A 16553-nucleotide genomic window follows, 5' to 3' on the forward strand; every position below is an offset into this window, starting at 1 on the left:
AACGATGAAACTGCTTTCGAAAACCGCTGTCTCGCGTGCGTTCTATTTTGGAAGAATGTATAAAAAATTAGGATACGGGACGCGTTACAGTTCTTTTCCCTGCTAAATATTCAGTTCGATCCAGGAAAGTAATTTCGCCCGCAATGGTTTCGCGAATGGTTAAATAACGAGTTTCCCTTCGTTAATAATAATCGCATGTATCGAATTTAAACGACCTAATCTTATATTGTGATATATTATACGTATGTAGTACTTGATTCGCATTTGAGTCAAGCTTGAGTGGAACTGTGAGTTTTCATCAGGATGAATCAGACGGTATGCACATTCCATGTGAGAGATCGTATATCATTAGGGGTGATATTTCGCGCTACTCCAGGATGGCGGAACTTAAAGCTTCTTCTATCGATCGATATCTTTAGACGATTATGTAATTCTTCAATCTCGTCTCCACGCACACTTTATAGATTCGGAAGACGATCATAGAGGATCAAGATCTGTTCCAGATCGAGATTCGATCAGCGGACGAGTCGGGACACATACGCAAACACACGTAAGCTCACACACACACATACACACACACACACACACACACGACGTACGCACACACTACACTGTACATTCGTGTAAAGCATAGCGAAGCCTTATTGAGAAAGCAATATTCATCCTTAAACCGCTTAAAGTATTTTCAAGCTGCTAATCTATCGAGCGATTTCTTCCTACGCTAGATAAAAAGGAAGAAGAGGAGACGCCTCCTTCGAGGCGAACGGGAAGACCTCGATGATCGCGGATCGGTTCCGCGATCGGCGACGGTCCAAACTCGCGCGAGAGGACTGGAAGCTGCGACCCACGGGGTAACGCGCGATTTATCACAAAAATGTGTTCCTTTGAATCCCCGAATTGCTATAAAATAGAGCAACTTTGGTCCCCAAATTTCGATAATGCCGAGACAGTACGCGTGTCGAAATCAGAACATAAGACGTTTTAAAAACGTCCTAAAGATGTCTTTTACATCCTGCGATTTTGGACGGTGTGCTGTCCAAATCTAGGCATTTTTTTTTTTTTTATTATTTGAGCCAAAGTTATCCCATTTTACAGTACAGTTATTGCGGACAACACAATGCGCTGAGAGGTTGAGAAGCTCTCCTTGATTTTTCCGCGCATTTTTTGAAATTATTATATTGTCTCGCGAAAAAAAAAACGACCGTGTTAATCGTCCGAGACGAATTGTAGCGGAAATAAAAGACAGTGCACGCGTACAACTTTCTGAACCGTATACGGCGTTAGAATTGGATTGGAAGGACAAGTTTAATTACCGGTGCGAACTCTTCCGCGTTCGCGTAAACACGCGTGGAATTTCCGTTGGCGCGTAAAAAGCGTTCCGAGACTGAAAAAGTTCGGGCCGTGCGTTCACCTGAACCTAAGCCACACGCTGAAATACATCTCCCCGCGAAAAATAAGGAGGAAACGAAAAAAAAAGGAACCGCGAGCCAAGTGAAAACTAAATTAAACTCTTAAGTCACCGGCGAGGTGAATGTGGTGCCTGTAGAAATGTCCGCGCGGGAAACGCTCGAGGGAAGTTTCTCTTTTTTTTTTTACGCGATAGTCGCGATCGAAATTCGCGAGTTTTTCCGCGATAAGCCTGGACGCGCGCTGTCTATCTGTCTCTCTTTCCCGCCCTGAGAGTGATCCGCGTGCGAACGCGCGATCCGCCGTAACGTTTATTAATCGATAACCGCTCCCCTGCGTCCGAGAGCCGGCACTTCTGGCCGCAAACGGGCGTGCGGCGGGACTTTTTTTTTTTTTTTTTTTTAATACATTATTAAACGGTCGCGTCGCGCGCGTTCCGGAGAGGCGGCGAGACCAGCGTAATCTCCGGCTCGATGGAGAACGGTTATCACTTCGCACGCGCCATATATCGATCACACATCAGCCGTCTCGCGGATTAACGTCGTCGAATGTCGTTACACCGTGGGTACAAATAGCACAGCTTCCCCGCGACTCCGCCCCTCCCGTCCCCGCTGTAAATACACCCCCGAGTTGTTCCCCGAGGATGGTAGACGGCCCGCATTCTCGCTGCGCTTTGCCGAGCGTGAAAGTCGCGGGAAGTACAATGCGAGAATTTTTTTTCGAATAAAAGGGATTCCAAATTTCATTCGTACGCGATCGAAACGATTCGTGTCCGGCTCAGTTCTCGTCAAAATTTCATGGTGAACGAACCGAATTTCATTTCTCACACGTATCGTGTGATAGACACGCCAATCGTTAAACGATAGCTTAGTCCGTGTTCTACTGCAATTATAAAGTTAGTTAATATAAGCTGTATTATATGTGTTTTTTTTTTGCTTAAATTGTAAATTGTAAGATTTATTCGAAGGTATATTATTTTATATTTAGACACCAACATTCGTTTTGGTCAAATATGGCCTTCTTCGTGTATTTTTTCATCTATAAAATAAATAAATAGAGAAGTAAATAGAGAGAAGTAAACAAATATCTATAAATAAATAAAGGCAAAAGTTTCATGTTATTATTTATTTTTCTTACCCACTTTGTACATTGATTAGATGAAAAACATACAAAACGGAACATCGAGTCGAATCTGATTTCACCTTCTCGAATTTAAAAATTTCACCGTACTGTTAAGAGGATTAAGAACGCGACCGAGAATTCATCAGAAATGATTCGATATAAATTTAATTTATTTTAATTTCAAATTGACATGCGCCGTGAGAATGCGGGGCGACACGTACACGCATACACACAACACGCGTTTATCGAAATTCGCATTCGTCGCCTATACTCGATTTTCTCTTTACTTAACGAGGATCCTTTATTAAGATGTGTATCATAGAGGCGAGTATGGCGCGGACGTGTCCCATTGATCTCGCGGCCTTCTTTTCGTCCGCTTTTCGGTGGAGGAGCCGATCCGATCGCGATCGGTCTGTGTAAATATTATTCGTCGCATTTGTGCGAACACGTGGGAAAAGAAGGCGAGCGGGAAAGGCGCGTGGCGCTCGTGTTTTTCGGCATGGAAAGGACAAGCGAACATATTCCGACTCGTCGAACCGCGAGCGGAAAGAGAGAGCTGTTCTCTTTCGAGGAAAAGAGGAAGTCCCCCTCCGGGCCATAACATAGGTCATTAATAATAACATAATAATAATAGTAATAATAATATTAATAGGGATATTCCAGCGTTATTTTGTACATAAACAACTTTATCAACGGATATTAAGAGAAGTCATCAATAAATCTATATATAAAAAAAAAAAGTTGTTAGGATCTCTTATTGTATTTCCTCCATCTATCCCTCTTTTAATTCTAAAATTTTCAAAATCGTTCATAAACGTAATTATGTTAATCGCAGAATTTAGTCGCTGAAATATTCCAAATGATTTGTTTTGCGCTGTTTATAAACCTGCGGTTTCGGACGCATCACGCAAACGCTGTTCACTGATAAGCAGGACCAAATATTTGTTACCGGAATTGCCAGAGCCAATGTTCGCATCTGTGTTTGGCGGTGCATTTAACGCTAGCTATGGTTACCTATATAATTCTGAGTTTCATATATCTAATATGGTAATCGTATTCAAACGTAAACACGAAGGGACTCAGACAGTTACATCTGGCATAACGCAGTTGCATTTGCGTAATACAAAAGATGACGGTGGTTGGTAAACATACAATGCGAATCGGGCAGTCAGATTTTACGCTGAATGCGCGTTCAATGTATAGATCAGCACTTTACAAAGGAATCAAATTTCTGTTCCTCAACATCATATGTGGTCTGAACTCAAGAATAAGGACGCGCCGTAAAATCCATTTGACGTGATTTGCGAATGAATACGTTACATTTTCCGCGTAAATAAATGTACGATGTCGTAAATGAGAAGTGGAGCGTTGCTCCATATTCCGTATAATTTCATTACGATGGAATCGTCAGGTTCCGGTAACGTCGAGTAAAGCTGTGTATGCACGGCAATAATTCGCGTGAAAAAAGCATCATCCGATATAACTTCAAACATTGACTTTTATTAAAAGGATCCAATAACAACATAAATCCACACATAACCCTAATTATATACAAAAGTTATAATTTTTAAATAATATTCTCTAATTTCTGTAGTTTTAACACTTTGGGATACGCTTTTGGTTAAACATACACGCGTATAAATAAAATTTTAAATACAAAACATATACGATATACATATATCAATATACGATATAGACATACCCATGTGTGATATTATGCGTAACATATGCAATACAAAAAATCGTATGTAACCTTGGAATGTAAAAAAAATAATCGCATACAGTTTCGACAAGTATATTGGAAATTAAATTAGTTTCACTATTAAAGATTCTTTTAATAAGCACAAAAAAATCATATTTTGAATGATGTGTTTAAAACGATGTGTTTAAACATAAATAATGTTAAATAATATTAAATAATATAAATTAAACAAATCATATTCATACGCTAGTTTTTCTCCTTGTTCTCCTTTTCTGCGATTATAATAGAAAAATAATGTTACAAATTACATTTATTGGATTTGGTCAACGTTCTAGTACATTTGAGACTTCAATCTCAAACAGCAATTATGACGCAAGTTACACACCATTTCGCGCAAACACATTACATCACAATTGTAATTGCATAATTATGATTCTAACAGTTCTTTTAGGGGGTAACTCTCTAATTTTTTTTTGCCATCGCGATGCCCAGGCCTAGAATACCTGCAACACCAATAATAACACCTCCCGCGACAGCCATACCCATAAGGCCCTCTGCAAAAAAAATGAAACAAACGGAATTCAATGCCAATTCCAGTCACGAAAATATTGATTAAGCTTCTTAGGTGAAGTAAGTTTAACACGCGTTAATACTGGTTGATGTGGTTAGTATAGCGAATCATTAAAAGGAGAACAATATGACATATATATGTATATATGATAGCATGATGTGGTATTAAACGGGTTTTTCATCTCGTCCGTATAAATTTTTATTACTTATTATACAGAATATACAGATGTGAAATACTAGAGATAGATGCATTGCAAAAAATACAAGCGATGATTATTAACAAAATAACCAAATCTATGCTAAAGCTTTCAATTTGTATATTGAGATATGAAATTAAATATCAGCTATCAGAAGAAATTAGGAAAGTTAACCATAAAGTTAATCATAAAATAAAAAAAGATTAAAATCTTTAGAGAAGATTATGGAAGAGATTATATACAATTAGAAGATTGTGCTGCAAAAACATGCAGAAGATTAGCTATTTTTGCCAAAGTTATGAGTTTTGGATTAGTATAAATCGTAAGGACACAAAATCGTTAAGTGGAATCTATATAAAATTTAGCAATCCAAGAGAACAGAAAGATTAGCAGAAGCAACCAGAAATAGTAAGATTGCGTAAGAAAATCACAGAAATCTCTCAGCGATATTGCTCCTAGATAAATTACAAGCTTTATTCTCTTAAGTCGATAAAAAATTATAAAAGGAAAACCTTTTTCCATCTTCTTCCTTATTAACGATTCCAAATGTTGCACTTGTAGATTCGCAGGTTCAATCTGAAGGAATGCTCTGACGTATGAGAGTGCCTTGGAGTATTCCTGGAAGGAGACATTAACGATCAATGATCAAAGATCGAGATCGCTTTATAATAAAGTGCTTGATGTATTAATTCATGATTTACGTATTTTTACCTTTATTCTAGCATTTCCAATGGCCAAATAGTACAAGCAATCACGCCTCTCCGTATCGTGATTGTTATAAAGGTCTTCCAACAGCAATATTCCTTTCCTAATGTCCGCTGAATATTTGCTCCTCACAAGGCACCAGGCGTATTCGAATTGTGCTTTTTGCGTGACATACGACGAATGCAACTGCTCATGATACACAGTTTCGAATTTCTAAAATGGAATCACGACAGTTGTCACAAAGTGATGCAACATTCGTATACTTTGGATTACATTTCCCGATCGATGAGTCATCCCGACTTTGTCTCGATCCGCGAGTGTCGCAAATGTCAAATTAATTACGATTAATTCCATTCGTGGAATAAAAGAGTACAATGTACCTACGTTTTTTTGGAGAGAACTTACTCATGTCATCGAGTATCCTCTTCGCTAATAAAATTATTAAAGTTCCGTAAAAATATAAATTAAAATTCTATGCAAAGCGAATCGCTTGAATGCTTTAAAAAATGACACGAACAAAATTTATCGCGCAAATATACATAAATATAAATAGATTCGACGTAACCTAACCTAACTTTTCAGACGTCGTTGCGTTAGCTATTCAAGGACGAGAGCGGGGGACAACAGATAAGCGTGAGAAACAATGTCGGAATGAGAAACGATATCAGCAATGCGAGAATTAATCCTTCGAGCATTTACCTTCAAATCCTCGGAAGAGACGACTTCGTTTAAAACGTCCTCCATTTCTTTTCCAGACTGATGCACGTAAGCGGCGCGCACTTTGCCCAACTTTGCTACACAAACACACACATACACACACACACGAGACGAGACGGTTGCACTACGTTACGCGTATAAAGTTCTACTGCGATTCCCGATTTCTGAAATGCGATTGCAGGTGCGAGACTGCAAGATGACTTGACGCATTGCAAGAGGCGAAATACGTGAGATCTACTAACTCGATACCTTACAGATGGCGCGATTTTTGAATCTTACTGAAAAGAACGGAAATCTGTAGCATAAAAGTTTTTTGCTAAAAAAAAATGTTTACTCAGTTCACTTTTTTCTGTTAAGTAACAGTTACCTTTAACACAAAGTATTTTCCTGATAATAATCTTAAACTTATTACAAATTTTAGAAAACTCATTAATGTAAATAATAAGATAAATAAAAAAATAATAGTTTAAATGAATGAAAATCAATCATAAAAGAAAGGGCTATAAATCAATTAAAATATATTAAGGCTAATCCATTATAAAAACAAAATGCATGTATTTTAACAAATGTTTCGATCCGTACATGAAGTTATTACCGATCAATGTTACACAACAGACGATTAAAAATAATACAAAAATTTTGAAATCAGAAAATTAAAAAATCACCTCAAAATAAAAAGTCCATTTTCACTCCATTATTGGTCTTTTAAATATTAACGACCATATTGCCATACGGCAATTTAATTTTACTTTGCAAAACAATTTAATTATAAGTTTCATAATGTGTGTTTTGATTTTTCACGATGAGAGGATTGTGTGACTGCCTGAGTATTGATTATACTCGATATTATACCCGTCACTAGATCTGTTATTATTCACGATTTCACGGTTTAAAGGCAGGATAATCACGACTCTGGGCATCATCGTTGTATTACAATAATGCATTTAAATTAAGGACTGTTGATGCTATTTTACGAGAAGATTAAAATGAGTGTCAAAATTGTAAGAGCTTTTTAACACTGCTTGAAAATTATATCATTAACTCGTAAATGACACCTGGATGTAAATTCGCATCAGTAAAATCAACTTGTGAGTATTTAGTAAAATTGGTTTTGCTTAACCCGCAGTTTTAAATAAATAGCACTTTATTTTTTGAATTCAATATAACCAATCGATTGATCGGTTAGAAAATTTTACATTGAAAAACATAGGTTTTACTTTAATTCTGGTTTTAACTTTCAGAATAAAACATTAAAAGTGTCTGATGCGAATTCGCACTTATCAGGTGTTCTTATGGATGCTCAAAAGGAACATGTTCTTTGCAGATTAATGCTCCTTAAACTGGAATGGAAATAGGTTTTTTACATCGAGATGATTTTTCAACTTTCCATTTTGCGACTTAAAAAAAATGTTGTATTTTTAATCACCGATTATTTGTAACATTGATAATGACCTCATGCATGCAGGTTGAAACGTTTGTTAAAATACAATTTTGTTTTTGTCAATTGATATTAATGTATTTTAATTGACTCTTGTTTTATGATTGATTTTACTCATTTATATATGTACTCGAAACAAAAATTTTTTTTCTTTTGAGAATATTTTATAAAATTCATCAAAACGTTTTTATATAATAAACAAATCGAATTTGTTTTAATTTAATAATCTTGATTAAATTATTAAACTTATCAAGATTCTCAGAATATATTTTGAATAAATTTGATGCTTATGATGAACACATATGATAGATTCGCGGACAAATTAATTTTTGAAATACTTGAAACAAGTGATTATTATTTGCATTACAGTATATACTTTTCTGTGTATCACGCAAATCGCATATTCCGTAAATTCTTTCAATTTCGAAAAAGCGCTTTGACTAGAAAGTAAAATTATGAAAAACATTATAAAAACAAAAAACTTGAATGGATCCAAAGATCCATATGTTCCTTTAGTGTTACAAAAAATAAAATGTTCTTATTACTGTTAATCATATTTATAATCATATTTCAAAAGATAATTCTGAATCGGCATCTCTCATTTATATCTCACTTCAATATATTTTCATATGGGAATTAAATGTTTGTTATACGATTTGAATATTCCTTTAAAAAAATGGAAATATTTTAAGAAAATACTCACTCGAATGATAGTATTTTAAAATATGTCGTTTTCTTAAATAGCGAATGGACATAATAATTTCACTAAAATATTTTTTTAGGTGATGATAAATTAAAATAAAATTCAATTATTTTCAAAATGCGACGCTTGCAAACTTGAACATCGTTTTTACGTGGAAAATCTTGCATTAGTACGACTAAAACGGAGAAAGTTTTGCCGAATGAATATATAACCTATATGGTGGTTAATTTAATTACAATGCCAACGAGTGATTCGCTTTGTGTCTTTGACAGCGCGCGATACGATCATGAATGTTAATAAGCGCAATATCAATATTAACGGGTTTAAATATATGCCCATTAAGCCGCAACGTTCGAACTATTAAATACACAAATAGGGAAATTCATAAATTTATGACGCTTTTAACGTAATAAAATTTATTCACGTAGAAACGACAGTACAATAGTTCAGGTACTAACGGATATACAACGCGATATTCTGCTAACTACTGTTGGAGAACATTCGGTTAAGTTGTTTCGCTAACGAATACAGCGGTAGGCCCGTTATGGTGTAATAATCACCATCTATTCTTTCGATCAGGCAACCCCCTATACCCTGAAGACCGTAGCCTCCTGCTTTATCCCTGAAATAACATCTCGCTTGAATGCAAAGACTAACTGTAACAATTGCAATGCAATATTACAATATTTAGAGTGTTTACTGAAATCTTGTGAAAGAATTTCCTGAGAATGCTTGGATTTTCAAGATATTTAGAGAATATTAACGTGACGACCAAACTCTGGGATCATGCGATTTATAAAACATATATATACATACGATTTACGAAACATCAATACATTACTACATACCACTACATCAATATCGCATGCACATATACGCACAAATTTTTACGCAATTTGTTTAGACCAAAGCTTCTAGGTTCATTTCTAGTGCAGTGATTGTTCTTTCATGTAGTTCAGGTGAAGCTTATTTTATCAGTCGAACGCAATAATTTTTATACCAATTTTTGCATGTATTTATTTTTACAGACATTTTTGAAGATCTTTCTCCAGAATTAAATTAGATATTAATTAAAGTAGACATTAAAATAGATATCACAGAATATCTGTCTGGATTCTATATTCAAAATATCGAAAAAGAATTGAAAAATTATAATCTTATTACCGACTTCTGGCGTTGACTTGTGACAGCATATGCTTTATATATGTACATAAAAGTTTTAAACGTACAAAGTATAGAACTCTTATATAAACTATACACAAGTTATCACAAGTCAACGATAGAAGTCGATAACAAAATTGGAAATTTTCAGTTCTTTTTCGTTTTGCATATACATAGAATTCCGGATTGTGTTAATGTCTATTTTAATTTAATGTCTACTTTAATTAATGTTTAATTTAATTCTGGAGAAGGATTTCCAATCTGTGAAAATAATACATACAAAAATTGGTATAAAAATTATTGCATTTGATTGATAAGATGACGCTAGCATTTTCTTAAAGTTCCAGATAAGATTAAAGAATTTTTAATTAATTGTTTGTAACTTTGAAATAAATTAAAAAAGCAAACAAATTGTATATTGTTATTTGGTAGAAGATTGGGATTCCACAAGACTATATTTATATAATTGAAGTTACGAAAAATCTATAAGATAAAGAATACAGAAAAATATGATTCTATTAAGAAAAGTGATTACTCAATTTACCTTTTTTTCTTTTAAGTAACGGTTATCTTTAACAAAGAATATTTTCTTGATAATAATCATAAGATATATTTTAGAAAAACTCATTAATACTCAAAACATTTTTTTTTTTAAGACTATAAAATTAATTAAAGAAACGACTACATATAATAGGCATCCCAAATTTTTTTTAATTTAATCTTGATTAAAGTATTACATTTGCTAGGATCCAGAATATATTTTGAATAAACTTAACACTTGTAATGAATTTGTAACAGATTTGCGGATATATAAATTTTTGAAATAAATAATTATTATTTACGTATAGTAATGTCTTAAGATGTTAACATGGTCCTTCCATTGGTTTATGATATCTTAAGATGATTTTAAATATAAGAATCGACTCTAATGAATTTGGCTAGAGAGCCATATTTATATCTTAAGACATTATTTAAAACAATTTTGAAATAAGAACAAATTATGAATATTAGCCTATGAGTGTAAGTGAGCTACTTACTTCCACTGTGTATTATCTTTTATTGTCACCCTCACTTTTATATAAGAATTCACAAGGCACATGGGAATGTATGTAAATGTATGCTCACTTAATGCTGATTATTTTTTTAATTTATTCAGCAAATTATTTTATCAAGCAAATTGAAGAAATAATGAAATAACGTTTTAATAAAAATACAGAATTTAAATTTAAAAGTAAAATTCTCAAAATTTCCCCGAATGCTGATAAAATTCCATGACAATCCCTGATTTTCAAAGGTAAAAGAGAAATCCTCTAAAAATTTCAAGTTTTTCAGATTTTTGTAGTAAACACTCTGAATATTGCAATGCAATATGGCAATGCATAAGCTACACTCACATAGGATCACCAGTTTTAATGTACTCTCTGATTTGTTTTTCCGATACATCTCCAAACTTTACTTTGGCAGACTCATAAAACTGAAATTCGATCTTTGGTGTTTTCAGACACACACCGGTGTAGACAACATGTTGCTTATTCGCTAAGCTAAGAAAGATGCATTGCGTATTACGTATTACATTCAGATAAGTAATCCAAGGTAGGAGTTATTACCTGGACAACATCTGAAAAGCTTCCACTTCGTTTCGAGGCTTTCCATGAATGACGTCGCCCATTGTCACCATGGTATCTGCTCCTATTATCAGAGACGGTGGCACCGGATCCCCTTTTAGACGTTCATACACTTCGAGTACCTTGTACTTGGCTATGTCCTGAACGTATTCCCCATGTCCCTCATACTTGGACCTATCAAGCTTCTCATCGTAGAGGGACGGCATCACTTCTACGTTAATGCGCTGATGAACATTATTATTCACGTTAATACGATTAATAGCCTACCCGAACGATTATCGCGCAATCATCCAGGTCATCGTTTACATCTACAGAGCGCTTAAAAAAAAAAGATTCTCTGCACAATTGTTTACCAACTGTCTCATTATGTCTTGCCGCCTCGGGGAACCGCTGGCCAAGATCGTCCTACCGCTTGCCAAGGCTTGAACAGTCGATTCCAACATCCTGCGCGACGTGCGACACGATAGTTCAGTGCTTATTGTTAATGACACCTGCTACAACGCAAGAAAAACTCGCGAAACACCTGATCGCAACACACGTGGTTAGCAGAACGCGCGAACGTAAACACATTAACGGAACGGCCGGCGTCTGTCGGTAAACACGAACTGTTGCGAGCCGCTTTACATCTCGATGATACCGCAGAGGACGCTGCAGTCAAAGGGAAAAGCGCACTTGCTCTTTAATAGGAGTGTCTTTTTACTTTACTATATAGAATATTCTGAAATTTGCATATCAAAATATTACGGTAATAAAATTTTCGAAAAATTAAGAAAGTGTTACACGTACGTTTTTATTTTAGTAGTTTTCGAGATGTAAAGATTTAAATATAATTACAATTTTATATTTAGACAGCCACCTGATGTCCATGAATCGCGCTTGCGGTACACTGAGAGAGGATGGTACTTATATAAAAATTTATATATTTGTGAAAAATATATTTATTTCACTGAAATAAAAATTTATTTAAATATTTAAATACGGCGAAATAAAAATGTATTCCTAGCAATTTTTATTTTTTACAATTAATAAGATATGTTTTCACAGAAATGTATTTTTCATCACAATCCAATGTTTTCATAACTAATAAATATCGGAAAAAAGTATCACAAGTAACATTTATTTCGCAATACTCGACATTTTTTTAAATGCAATATTGAACGTCCACTTTTCAGCGTTTAAATGTGTAGTCTATATATTTAAACATAGTTTATAATTGGCTATATTTATACTCTTATTATTTTACGAACTATTGCTTAAAATAAAAATTTATAAATAACCTTTTTACTCATTTTTTTAAAAACTTCCTGATTGTAATATTTTTATTCGCGATTTTCGCAAAGCCCTATACATATTGTTGCGTAAAGTATTTTAGTGTGTGGTCGGAATTTTGATATTAATTATAATACACCTAGGTTGTCAGTTCAAAGTTAAAGTACATATAAATAACACAATATATATTCGAGTGTAATAAATTCCTGGAATATTTAAGTAATTATAATATACTTAAATATTGAAAGTTGAATTTGTTTATTAAAAATATCTTTATAAACATTCAATATCATCATTTCAAAACTGATGGAATTATATAATCGGAATTAATTTTGTATCAATTAATCATATTATTTAAAATTAATATTAATTTTATATTATACAATATCGAAATTTTAATTGCATTTTAAAACCATATTAATTATAAACAAAATTTAAATAATAAATAAGATATGTTTTAGATTGGCAGAATTATTTCTCAGCGTTTCAATAAATTAAAGTTTTAATATTCATTTTTTAACGCTCCATTTGCAATATTTTTTGTTTAGCCAAACTCAGACAGCACAAAGTCAATCGGGACATATAAGACATTTTGAAAACATCTTTATTACATTTTTTACAGAAAATATCTTTAAAATTTCTTTTAGACATCTTTAAGGCATCTTTAATCTTGTTTTTAAGTTTTGTTTATTTTTTAATATGCATATTACATTATCTGCAAAGTTTTTTTATTGTTCTATATTTTCAAAAAAAAATTCAGGGTTATTTCTCAATATCTTCATTAGATTACCTAATAGTTTCTAACTTAAATGTTATTTAATAAAAATTAGAATTTGAGCAAAAATAAGGAAGACATTTGTGAATGAATTTTGCTTATACTATAAAAGATTTAGATTGTAGATGATGGAAGGTTAATAATCCCAAGTAGGAAAAGAAATGAAGTAGCATCAAATATAAATATTTATAAATAATATCTACAAGTGTATTAAATAAAACAATATAACGCTAATTCACTGCTATTATTTACTCCATTGTTCTTAGTAACGTTCATCTTTCTTTGTTTATTTCTTTCTTAAAGGCAAAATCATAAACATTACTTCGCTCAATTAGTACTTGAAAATTTGCATAAAAAAATTGTTACGTCGATTATTTGCAGATCGTATAGATACGTATACGTAATATAATATATATACACGCACATATTTAAATTATATATATATATTACAGATGTTTAGTACATACACATATAGTATATAATATAATATATGTATCCTTTATACTTAATTCGAAAGATAAACGTGTGCTGTAATCTGGTGCACGTTTGAAAATATATCGGCGTTAGAAGGAGAACTCTTCTCCAGGCGCAACTCAAGCCAGACTCTAATACATCGTAATCGGTAAATTACGTAAATGCCGCATGCCATGAACGAACCTAAAGGTCAGTCAGTCCGAGGCCTTACATAATCGCAAGGCGAAAGGTTGACCCATCTTTGCGCCGCGCAGCCTTCCAGTTGAACAAAGATTTAGCGGCATTCTTTTTTTTGCATGTCACTCGCGATCGTATTCCACCTTTAATCGATTAGTCGGTGATCTAATTGCTCGTAAGTATGACAAGAAAACGTTGCAAGAGGTACTGCAACTCTGTTTTAATGGATATATAATCTTTTGAGAGGAATAAATGTGAATAGCTATATGTGACATTTTAATTTTTAGCGGATTGATTTGCGATAACGTATGTGAAATATGATACTATATGAGGAGTTATTTAATAATCATTTATTCTCTCGTTGCGATAAATATATAGATAAATATAAATAGATATTATAGATGGATGGATGGAGGCGTTTATTAATATTCTAGGTCTAGCTTTTTAAAAACATAAAAAATGACAAATGAAAAAGAAAGTAAAAAATCGATAACAAAAAAATAAGGCAACGTAAAACGAAAATAAAAATAGTAAAAATAAAGAATTATGAAAATAATCGAAAAGGAATAACAAAGGAGAGAGAAGGAGGGAGAGAGAGAGAGAGAGAGAGAGAGAGAGAGAGAGAGAACGAGAGAGAATTTTGTTATAATTTTGCTGAAATAGCATTGCATCGGGTATCGACAGATTTATTTAATTACATTTGTTTTCCGAAATTCGGTTTACACACCGTTCTGCTAGAATAAATATCCAACGATTATGTATTCGCAATTATTCGTTCGGTTGAAAATCAACAAACGTACACGTCCGTCTGCGGTAAACAATTCTTGTAAACAAATAATCGCTTTAATTTAATATAATACTAATACAACCAAGTAATAACAGCAGGGTCAAGTTTACTAATGAGTGCACGTGGCGAGCGGTCTGTCGATGTTATTTATGAGATAATTGCTGCTTAGAGTCGAGCGAGGATGAAATATCACTTCGTTATCCCTTTGATTGGCGAGACTTCAGCTTGATCTGCAATAATTGACAATCGCGTTTATATAACCGGCATATCTAAAATCTCAGAAATAATAATCGACGCACGATGATGATTATCGCGTGATTATTTGTGAGTACGATTATTTGTAGCTCGGCGTAATTGTTAATTTTTCAGCTGGCGCGGCATATTGTCATATGTAAATGAAGTGCATTTATGATTAGCTGATAAAAGAATAAAAATGTTGTAAAATTATAATTGCCAAAGACTTGAAGGATGGGAAAAACAATGTAAACGAAATCACGCGATGTTTTACAATCTTCTTCTGTAGATATTGAATAATTCTTATGAAAATGTTGTTTTGTGCAAAACCCTGTTAGATTCCGTCTCTTTATATTCTTGTCTCAAAGGATTAGAAAGGAGCACGTATTAGGATTATTACTTCGGGATGCGATAAATAACGTATATCTTTTCTCTGCGCTGTTAATGGAAACATAAACCAAAAATAAAATAAAATTATCAAATTATTATATCCTCAGCACCTTGATCTATGTATTTGTAAAGTAGTGCTTAGTTAATGATAGTTGTTCACTAAGCAATTAACTTTTCCATGTAAATCCTTGTTCCTGGACACTAAACGCTTAATCAATTAAAGTTTCGGATAAAAATTCGGGCCGATGGGAGGAATATAATAAGAGAGAGGGGCAGCGAGTCAAATCGCAGGTGTTAGAAAGGAGAAACACAAAATACATAATTCACTTGCGTGCAAAGTGCATCAGATATTAATGCCGAAGCTATAAGCCGTGAGCAGGATATCGCAAACCAGTTATTAAAAGCACCTTACGCGGTTGTACCTCGTCTCGCTTTTCGATCAAGTCGCCTCGGCGCGGATAAAGCGATGGCTGGCATGTTTATTTATACATATGTATCTCAGCCAACATTCATGAAATATCCGACCCGGTTCAACCCTCGCGTGGCAGGTGTACGCGATGTACACCGAATATCACCGAGGATTACGTCATTGGGGTAACTCACACGAAGGACGTTTAACGAATGTCCAAGAGCGGTCAAATAAATCGAATAATCTGGGACGAAGTAGTTTATGAGAACTCGGGGCAGAACATGTACCAGTTTCTTAAACGCAAATTTCTCTCTGGACTTACCGTATAATCGATCTATCTTATGAGAAGTTTTTATCCTAATAATTTAAAATGCAAGCAACATGAAGCGTGAATCAACATCTTTAATTAACTTCATGTATCAGATGTTTGAAGAAATATACAGCCTTGGCCATAAGTAAATAAGTAAATAAATAAAGCAATCCCACAAATTGACGTAAACGTACAACTGTGTTTGAACGAAAAATAAATTAAAAACAGTTTTATTAAAAAATAAATATTTATTTTTTAAATATAATCTTAATATTTTATTAGCCCTCTGAGAGAATTAACAATTTTTCAATAAAACTGCTTTTTAATTTCTTTTTCTTTAGAATAGAACGTTTACGTCAATTCCTCCTTTAGCTTTTATTA

The 16553-nt window shown here is 33.6% G+C and overlaps 2 protein-coding genes across 2 annotated transcripts; both read right to left on the bottom strand.

Moving 5' to 3' along the window:
- Positions 1 to 4452: 4452 nt before the first annotated feature.
- On the bottom strand, positions 4453 to 6631 carry LOC108746421 (mitochondrial fission 1 protein). The gene is made up of 4 exons (XM_018483192.1): positions 6403 to 6631; positions 5710 to 5916; positions 5511 to 5616; positions 4453 to 4785 (listed from the first exon to the last, which is right to left on the bottom strand). Exons 1-4 carry the CDS (start codon positions 6445 to 6447, stop codon positions 4694 to 4696), a joined length of 450 nt encoding a protein of 149 aa, XP_018338694.1. The 5' UTR covers positions 6448 to 6631; the 3' UTR covers positions 4453 to 4693.
- Positions 6632 to 8762: 2131 nt separating this feature from the next.
- Positions 8763 to 11954, bottom strand: LOC108746420 (maf-like protein CTC_02076). Its single transcript, XM_018483191.1, has 4 exons — positions 11701 to 11954; positions 11330 to 11571; positions 11117 to 11263; positions 8763 to 9183 (listed from the first exon to the last, which is right to left on the bottom strand). Exons 1-4 carry the CDS (start codon positions 11788 to 11790, stop codon positions 9042 to 9044), a joined length of 621 nt encoding a protein of 206 aa, XP_018338693.1. The 5' UTR covers positions 11791 to 11954; the 3' UTR covers positions 8763 to 9041.
- Between the last annotated feature and the right edge of the window lie 4599 nt (positions 11955 to 16553).

Source organism: Trachymyrmex septentrionalis, unplaced genomic scaffold (genome assembly GCF_001594115.1).
Source record: "Trachymyrmex septentrionalis isolate Tsep2-gDNA-1 unplaced genomic scaffold, Tsep1.0 scaffold17, whole genome shotgun sequence".
In the NCBI taxonomy this organism is placed as follows: domain Eukaryota; kingdom Metazoa; phylum Arthropoda; class Insecta; order Hymenoptera; family Formicidae; genus Trachymyrmex; species Trachymyrmex septentrionalis.

Coding starts and splice junctions, on each gene's coding strand:
- LOC108746420 (XM_018483191.1), bottom strand. CDS start 11,790: ATGTTGGAATCGACTGTTCAAGCCTTGGCAAGCGGTAGGACGATCTTG. Junction 11,572..11,700: donor AAGACATAATGAGACAGTTG/GTAAACAATTGT, acceptor AATGTTCATCAG/CGCATTAACGTAGAAGTGAT. Junction 11,264..11,329: donor GCTTTTCAGATGTTGTCCAG/GTAATAACTCCT, acceptor CATCTTTCTTAG/CTTAGCGAATAAGCAACATG.
- LOC108746421 (XM_018483192.1), bottom strand. CDS start 6,447: ATGGAGGACGTTTTAAACGAAGTCGTCTCTTCCGAGGATTTGAAG. Junction 5,917..6,402: donor TCTCTTCCGAGGATTTGAAG/GTAAATGCTCGA, acceptor ATTCCATTTTAG/AAATTCGAAACTGTGTATCA. Junction 4,786..5,510: donor AAGGAAGAAGATGGAAAAAG/GTTTTCCTTTTA, acceptor TTTTTTTTGCAG/AGGGCCTTATGGGTATGGCT.